Source organism: Lepisma saccharinum, chromosome 23 (assembly GCF_977018435.1).
Source record: "Lepisma saccharinum chromosome 23, izLepSacc3.1, whole genome shotgun sequence".
Classification (NCBI taxonomy): Eukaryota; Metazoa; Arthropoda; class Insecta; order Zygentoma; family Lepismatidae; genus Lepisma; species Lepisma saccharinum.
Genome location: NC_139251.1, coordinates 10,603,126 through 10,611,258, shown reverse-complemented (window position 1 = coordinate 10,611,258; position 8,133 = coordinate 10,603,126). Strand labels below are relative to the sequence as shown.

Below are 8,133 nucleotides of genomic sequence, written 5' to 3'. Positions count from 1 at the left end.
CGATAATCCTTGAATAAAGTAAATAAGAAAAAGTATAACCTCTCAATTATATAATACTAAATAAAACACTCATAAATAATAAAAAAAACAGCATCGGAGGATGTAGAAGCAGTATGGATACCCCTAAGAGTCGTTTCAGCATTTTTTGTGTGACGCAGAGTTTAAAAGTGGAGTGCCACTTTGAGTCTGACTGAGTGACTATGCCAGACACCCTTCAGCAGTGGCGTAGCAACATATTGCGAGGCCCTGGGCGATATTAGAATGCGAGGCCCCCATCTGTTCTTTAAATTTGAAATCTCAATGTGAACCGATACAAAATCTTCAGAGATACATCAGCGAAGTATCATATATAAATAATAATAATGAATTACTGACGAAAATTATATTTAATAATTTCATTCACCATGAAAATGTATTTCTCTGTTTTCCGGGAGCTGAAATCTGAAGCTGTAGGAAGTAAGGAAAACTGCAAATATTGCACATGTCCTCCTTGGGTTGAAAACAACGCATGCATCTCACACTTACTTCCTGGCAGTTGGAGGTGCTTTATTGTTAAAATATTAAAATCGGAAGTGCAAGGCGAAGAGAAAGAAGTAAATAAAATACAAAGTGCTCTTTAGACAAGAAAATAGTAAATGGGTAAAAATATCCAAAGAAATTGGCGTTAAATTTAGCGTAAATGTTTTACATGAGAAATACGAGAATAACTTTCACTCTTTCCGGGGCCCTTTAAGTTGATTTAACGTATATAACGTCTAACTAGAATTCAATGCCAGATAAAACAGCATGTTGTAATTTTTATTGGTCACAAAAATTAGCCTTCTCAATCTTCTTTCTCACTTCTATTTATCACATTTTTCGTATGAACCCCATGGGACGTGAGGCTACGCCACTGCCATTCAGTGGATCGAATGATCCGAGAAAATCGGCGGGCAAAAATTGACGAGGTGGCTGTAGAATTAAACATGCATATCTCTGGCACCATATCATTCACGACACTAAAACAACTCACCCTCAAACTGAAGAAACGTCGTGTGGATGTTTGTGAGACAATGCTACGACGTTTTAAAGACGACGGGGATGGTTTATTCGAGTCAGTGATGATTAATTAAAGCCCGGATTTGTATGTAATTACATAATGTCAGTGGCGGCGATTGGGTTCCAAAACTAGATGGGGAAGTTCCCAAAACCGCTCGCCCTCCTAATCGCTGCCACTGCCCTTTCTAGATACATACCTTGAACAGGAAAATGTGAACGAGTTAAATAACTGACATGATTTTGCATAAGTTTCATGCTACATATTTTTACATATTTGCTCATTTACTTTACATAAAACAACATATTTCGGTGATTTGTTCCTATCTTGACCCTTATCCCTGTATTTTCGATCTCTGAAACATGATGAAGAAAATTGTAGCTCATGTGATATACAGGGTTAGTCAAAATTATGTTAACACTCAATAGTCAAAATTATGTGAACACTCAAATGGCAGAAACAATGTATGAACAATGAACAATGGACTTGACAGACATCAATAAACATGGAATGTAGGCAACGATATGCTGCAAGTGCTACAGACTTGCGCACTCAACCTGTGCGCCATTACATTCAACACATAAAAACCACCGATTAACAGCAGCACGTAAAGCCCGTACACACATTTCACGGGGTATGGATAATATCACATCCCGTATACGGTCTTTGAGGTCATTGATGCTGCGAACCTTCCTACTGTAAACGCGCTCCTTAATCATGCCCCATAACCAGAAGTCACAAGGTGTTAAGTCTGGAGAGTATGGAGGCCAGCGCAATGGTCCATCACGACCAATCCATCGTCCTGGAAACGTCTCATCGAGATAGTTTCTAACAACACGGGCCCAGTGCGGTGGAGCGCACGGCGGATTTCTAGTGGTAGTTCATCAATGGCGTACTCCTGCAACATGTGTAAGTAAACGTCATAAGTTACTGTTGGTGTATCAAAGAAGTAGGGTCCAATAACTCCAGCGGCGGTCACAGTTCACCAAACATTCACTTTGGGGGAGTCTCGTTCATGCTCCCGAATGACTCGTGGGTTTTCGGTGGCCCAGATAATCGTGTTCTGCCGGTTCACAAATCCACTTGTGTGAAAAGTGGCTTAATCGCTGAATGCCATGACATTCCCAATATCCCGACGGATATTCGTCATTTCAGCTAAAATCTGACAGCATTTCACCCGCTTACGTTTCTGCACCACTGTTAACGCTTGGCTGACTTGGATGTGGTATGGTCTCATCCCAAGGTCATGTTTCAAGATGCGCCACACAGTTTTTTGAGGAATTCCTGTTTCCAAACTGCATCGTACACTTGATTTAGAAGGACTGTGCAACACGGCTCCCTGTACAACAGCGATGTTCTCTGCACATCTTCCTGATCTTGGATGTCCTGCGTTGCCTCGATAGTTGTTAGCTACTGATCCCGTAGCCACAAACTTCTTGTAGATGTGGTACACTGTTAAACGGCTTGGTGGGTCACGTGCAAATCGCTGTCGAAACTTTTCACGGACAAGGGTCGGCGAACCGTACACTTCCATCGCGCTAGCTACATATCATCTTTGCTCAGTGTCAATTGGTCGGCCATTATGTCACCTAAAAAGAGAAAGAGAAGAGATTGAAGACATTTCCAATGATCAGCTGTGCACCACCTACAAATCTAACAATACATGTTCCATCCATGTTTCAATCATAACTGTATTTCTGACCTCTACGTGTTTTGTCCATTGCGTGTTAACATAATTTTGACTAACCCCGTATTTTCCAATCATGAGATTCATAGTGCTTACGGTCACCTAATATTGACTGCCAAGTCGAAAGACAGACTCGAGGAAAGAAAAGAAGGAAATAATAAAAAACGGGAACTGTTATTTATCGAAAGATGCTGGAGTTTCTCCCCCCCTCCCATTTCTGGTCACATATTTTCATTCCGCCCTAGCGCACTGAGACGCAGGGTAACACGGAAAAATCCGGCAACAGAACTTCTGTCGTCTGCCTATATTGAAATCAAATGGTGTAACGCTTACTGGGGAACGCGCGGAATCGAAGCACGGAATTTCGGGCTAGAAGTCTGCAGCTTATCTTGAGGGTTATCGCCCACTGAGACGCCGGAACAGAAACTGTACAGTTATGTTTCCGCGGTTCCGGTGTGTTAGTGGCTGTCAAGCTTTAGGCACCTAGAAACTTGGCATCGGTGGACAAGGAAGTTACTTTCCATTACGTAGCGAGTTACACAATATGTTCCCTTGTACAAAAATTAGGGTAAGGTCTAATAAATTGTACCGGCATGTAAATTGGACCGCTCGCATATCTGGCGACCTATCCAAGCAGTGGCGCTGCCGATTGAAAGGATTGTGTATTAGAAGAAGTTGAGAAGATCTTGTGAAGACGGGTCAGTTAGAAGCAGTATTGCCTTGGAAGCACCAGCTTGTTCATTTTTGTGGTCAGAGTAAGTAATTCTTCGAACATCTAAGCATCTACACACGCACAGGTAAGTCTGAATCCAGTCTCATGTCAAATATAAATAACTTAACGTATGTTAATATTTAAGGGCAGGCTAATTTGAAATGGCTTTACTCCGTTGTAAAATGGGCCTGTGCTGGAAAGAAAATGGCCGTGTCGTTTAAATTGCACCACTAGTTTTCTTCTAATTTGTACCGGTACATTCTTAAAGAAACTTTTTAAAAATAGTTATAGAGGGACATTTATACAAGTTTAATCAGAAGAATAGTAAAGAAGGAATTCCGTAATTCTAATTATTAACAAGAACAATTATTTTTCATAATAATAACACTGGTTATTAGTATTTTTCTTTGTATTATTATTATTCTTACTATTCGTATTCTTCTTATTATTATTGTTATTTTTAGTATTATTCTTATTATTCTTAGTATTATTAATATTATTATTATTTACTGTTGTAGATGGCGAAACTGAAGAAATATGGTTCGTGGTCACAAGAAGATATAATAAGAGCACTAGATGCCTTCCGAAATGGTGATGGTGGTATAAATGAAATATGCAAAACTTACGGCGTTCCGAAGCCCAGATTGAAGAGGAGGTTGGAGAACAAAAACCAGAATGCCTACAAAGATATAAAGAGTTTTGTACGTGGCACCGACCTCCTTAGTGAACTGGAGGATGAGCTGGTAAGTTACGTCCTTCAGATGGAATCCCATATGTTTGGATGCTCTCGACAAGATCTTCAGAAATTAGCATATGATTTAACTGAAGCCAATGATATCAAATATAGATTCCAAAACTGGAAAGCTGGAAAACAGTGGTAGAGTAGAGGCGGCGAATGTGGAATGGTCGGCAAAAGTGGAATACCATGATATTTACAACTACATACGTCTACCATTTATCGGGGTAGTTTAGAACCATCACACGGTATGTACAGATGGCAGCACTGAAGCAACCCCCACCATCCACTGTGAATGTTTGCTGACAGAGCACATAAAGCTGTTTTGGAGGGAGCGGACTTTTTTCGTTACCGTCGTTTTGTACACACAAAGCAAACACAAGGTAAGATTTCTGCAAGTGTTCTATGTGACATTGTTGACCAATGTCGTAGCTAAATAAGCATTGTCAATTAGGTGTCCTGGAAGTTTCCGTTATTATCTAATTTAAGATTAAAAAAGAAAAGTAGATAGCGGATAATGTGGAATAGGTGAGGGTGGTTAATGTGGAATACTATTCCACATTACCCTCTCTTTTTCAGGCCTTGATACAATTTGTTAAAATCACATTTTTATAGTTTTATGACTTCCTGCATGCAGTTATAAGGTACAGCTAAATGGCAGAGAATGTTTGTTATGGTGGCTTCAAGACACCCTCAAAATTTCTGCAACTTGTTAATGAGAACATTTTTGGCAAATATTCCCTCGACATTGAACTTATTATGCGGCAGCCATTCCTTCTTCAGCCCTTATTACTGTTCTTATTACGAAATTAGATTTTCCTAAACCCTTGCAGAAAAAAATTGAAATTGTGGCCATGTTAAGATAGAATAATTACTGTAAATGTATTATGACAAAAAAATCCTACATTTAATCTGCATATTTAATGCTCAAAATGGTGTCTTTATATTTTTCAGATTCACAGACCCTCCCAGAATGCCGAAAGGACGAGTACAGCAGAAGAAGTGGGACCCAGAGAAAATGACGCAGGCAGTGACAGCAGTCAGGCAAAAAGAAATGGGATTTCTGCGTGCCAGCAAAACATATGATGTTCCACGGACCACATTTTTGCGATTAGTTAGAGAACATTTTGACAAATCTGCAGATGACGCTGCAAGAATACGTGCAGGTCGAAAGCCAATCTTCTCCCCTGACATGAACAATGATCTTGTCAGTTATGTCTTAGAAATGGAATCTCGTTACTATGGACTCACAAAGCGTGACATTTGTTCAGTTGCTTATCAATTAGCTGTTCGAAATAATGTGAAGCACCCATTCTCTGTGGTAAGAGAATGTGCTGGTTAAGACTGGTTAGTGACTCTTCGAAATCCCAGTGGAACCTCATTTGCGAGAGTAAATGGCTTCAGTCGCGAAAACGTGGCTTACAAGAAGTTCAATTTCCCCCCTGACCGTGTGTATAACGTAGATGAGAGTGGACTTACTGTGGTGCAAACCAAACAGGACAAAATCATTGCATTAAAGGGAAAAAGACAGGTGGGTACTCTGACATCAGCTGAGCGAGGATTACTAATAACTGTAGTAACATGTATGAGTGCGGGTGGTTCATTTGTCCCTCCCATGGTAATTTTTCCAAGGAAAAATGAAAATGTTCAACTGATGAAATATGCACCTCCAGGTTCCATCGCAGCGTACCATCCCTCAGGCTGGATTCAACTCTCAATATTCACTAACTGGTTTCGTCACTTCATCAGTAAAGTGAAGGCAAGCAAAGATGACCCAGTACTCCTCATACTTGATGGCCACTACAGCCACACCAGGAATATTGAGGTTATTGACCTAGCTCGGGAAGAATCTGTTGTTATAATTTCTTTGCCACCACACTCGACACATAAGCGACAACCTCTTGATAGAACATTCTTGGGCCCTCTGAAGATATATTACAACGAGGAGTTGAGACTGTTTCTCCGTAACCATGGGAGAAGAGCAACTCATTTTGACGTAGGATAACTCTTTTCCAGAGCTTACCTGTTAGTGGATTCAAATGCACAGGGATTCATCCCCTGAATCCAAACGTTTTTAGGGATAGTGATTTCATTGGAGCTACCAACACAGCCAGTAATGACGTCTCTCTACCTCCTGATAGTGTTAATCCACAACCATCCACATCTTCGCCAACTGAAAATCCCACACCGCCTGTACAGGAAACAACTTCACCTAGTGAAAAGTCTACAAATGCTGTCTACACTCGCCGATCAACTCAACCCAACCATGCAGTAACACCATGGGATATATCTCTAGTTCCAACTACAAGTAATGCACAATCCAAGAGGGGAAGCAGAACCACTTCGTCAACTTTACTCACAGGAACACCTTATAAACATTCTCTACAACACTCTCTTCATGAATCAGAAAAGAAGAAGTAAAAGAAAAGCATCTCGTGCAAGTGATGTATCTTCAAAGAATCAAATCAGTGTGAAGGGAAAGGAAAAGATGAAATGGCAAAATACAGAACGCAACGTGGCAAGAAGCAGGAAGACATTGCAAGTACAACAAGTGAATCGACCATTGAAAGTGATGGAATCACCTCTGATCATTGTAGTGTGATTGGTGAAAGTGTAGGTCCGAGGAACCCAGACTCCAGACACTGAGTGCTTGTTCTGTGGAGAGAATTGGTCGACTGATGTTCCAGGCAGTAAGTGGATCCGGTGTTTATTGTGTGAATTGTGGGCCCATGAGCTCTGTAGTGCATGAGGAAGATGTGTTTATTTGCGATTTTTGCAAGTAAATTTGTAGTTTTTCATTTAACTGCATAACAAATGTCGAATTTTACATAAATGAACAGTAAGCAAAATGTCAAAGTTGTGTAATCTCAAATTATGAGGGTAATGTGGAATACTGTATTCCACATTACCCCCAAATTTCATTTTGTTGACATTTCGCACTTTATTCACTAATGTTTTTTTCTTCAAAAGCACATTAATTATTTCAATTATTCTGAGTATTTTTTTGAAAAAGGAATGTGTATTGTATTTTTTGTTGAATTTTCATATAAAAATGTGCACAAATAAAGTAATTATAGTTCAAAACAAAAACGGTATTCCACATTTGCCGCCTCTACTCTACTACAGTCTCATGTCTCTCGGACAACTGCAAACCTTCACGGTGTAGTGCAATGAAATCACTAACATTGTCAGAAGCTGACAACTCGAATAGCTGGTATTGCAAAATCTGTGACGCAAACAAGGAAGGTATGATCAAATGTTTGAAGTGTAGTGTCTGGTTTCATACAAGGTATGTGAGAGGAAGTGCAAAGACGAAAGTATTTTAGTGTGATAAATGTGGACCAAAATAACCTGGACCGATAATTTAACAATTTGTTTTTGTCAAGTAATTTTATGAGAACTTACTTATTTTCTTTCTACAATCTATTAATATGTAACAAGCATTTATTGCATTCTATGTCGTAAATAATGTCCCATTACTGAATCGCATTTAACGGTCCTGCGTGTTATTAATGGTACGATTTATAAGACTGGTGGTACAATTTATAGTACATGCTCATAAATTGTACCACTTTGCATCTTCACACTTTTTCCGTCACAGCCTTTAAACCCAAAACATATTAATTGTTTACAATGTATATATACGAGGTGTGGAAATAAAGTTTCCGCATTGATTTTCTTATTCATTTCAGGTCACGTCGATAAACGAGAGCTGGGTAGGATGCTGGCCTGCGTACTATCCTCTGCCTGCGCACAAACTTTTACGCACATGCGTGGAGCAGTCTGGTTGTAGCATTTGTTAGAAGCGGACTGTGCATCTGAAATCCACCGGAATCGAAAGTGGAACAACGTGTTAATGTCACAAAACTTGGGAAATCCGTCTTGGAAACATACAATTAGTTGAAAGAAATTTGTGGGGATCAGTGTTTATTTCGCCCACGAGTTTTCGAGTAGTTTTAGAA

The 8,133-nt window shown here is 39.8% G+C and overlaps 1 protein-coding gene across 1 annotated transcript; it reads right to left on the bottom strand.

Moving 5' to 3' along the window:
- Positions 1-2,135: 2,135 nt before the first annotated feature.
- On the bottom strand, positions 2,136-2,570 carry LOC146005420 (uncharacterized). The gene has a single exon (XM_083144660.1). The coding sequence runs from the start codon at positions 2,568-2,570 to the stop codon at positions 2,136-2,138; it is 435 nt and encodes a 144-aa protein (XP_083000786.1).
- Positions 2,571-8,133: the final 5,563 nt, after the last annotated feature.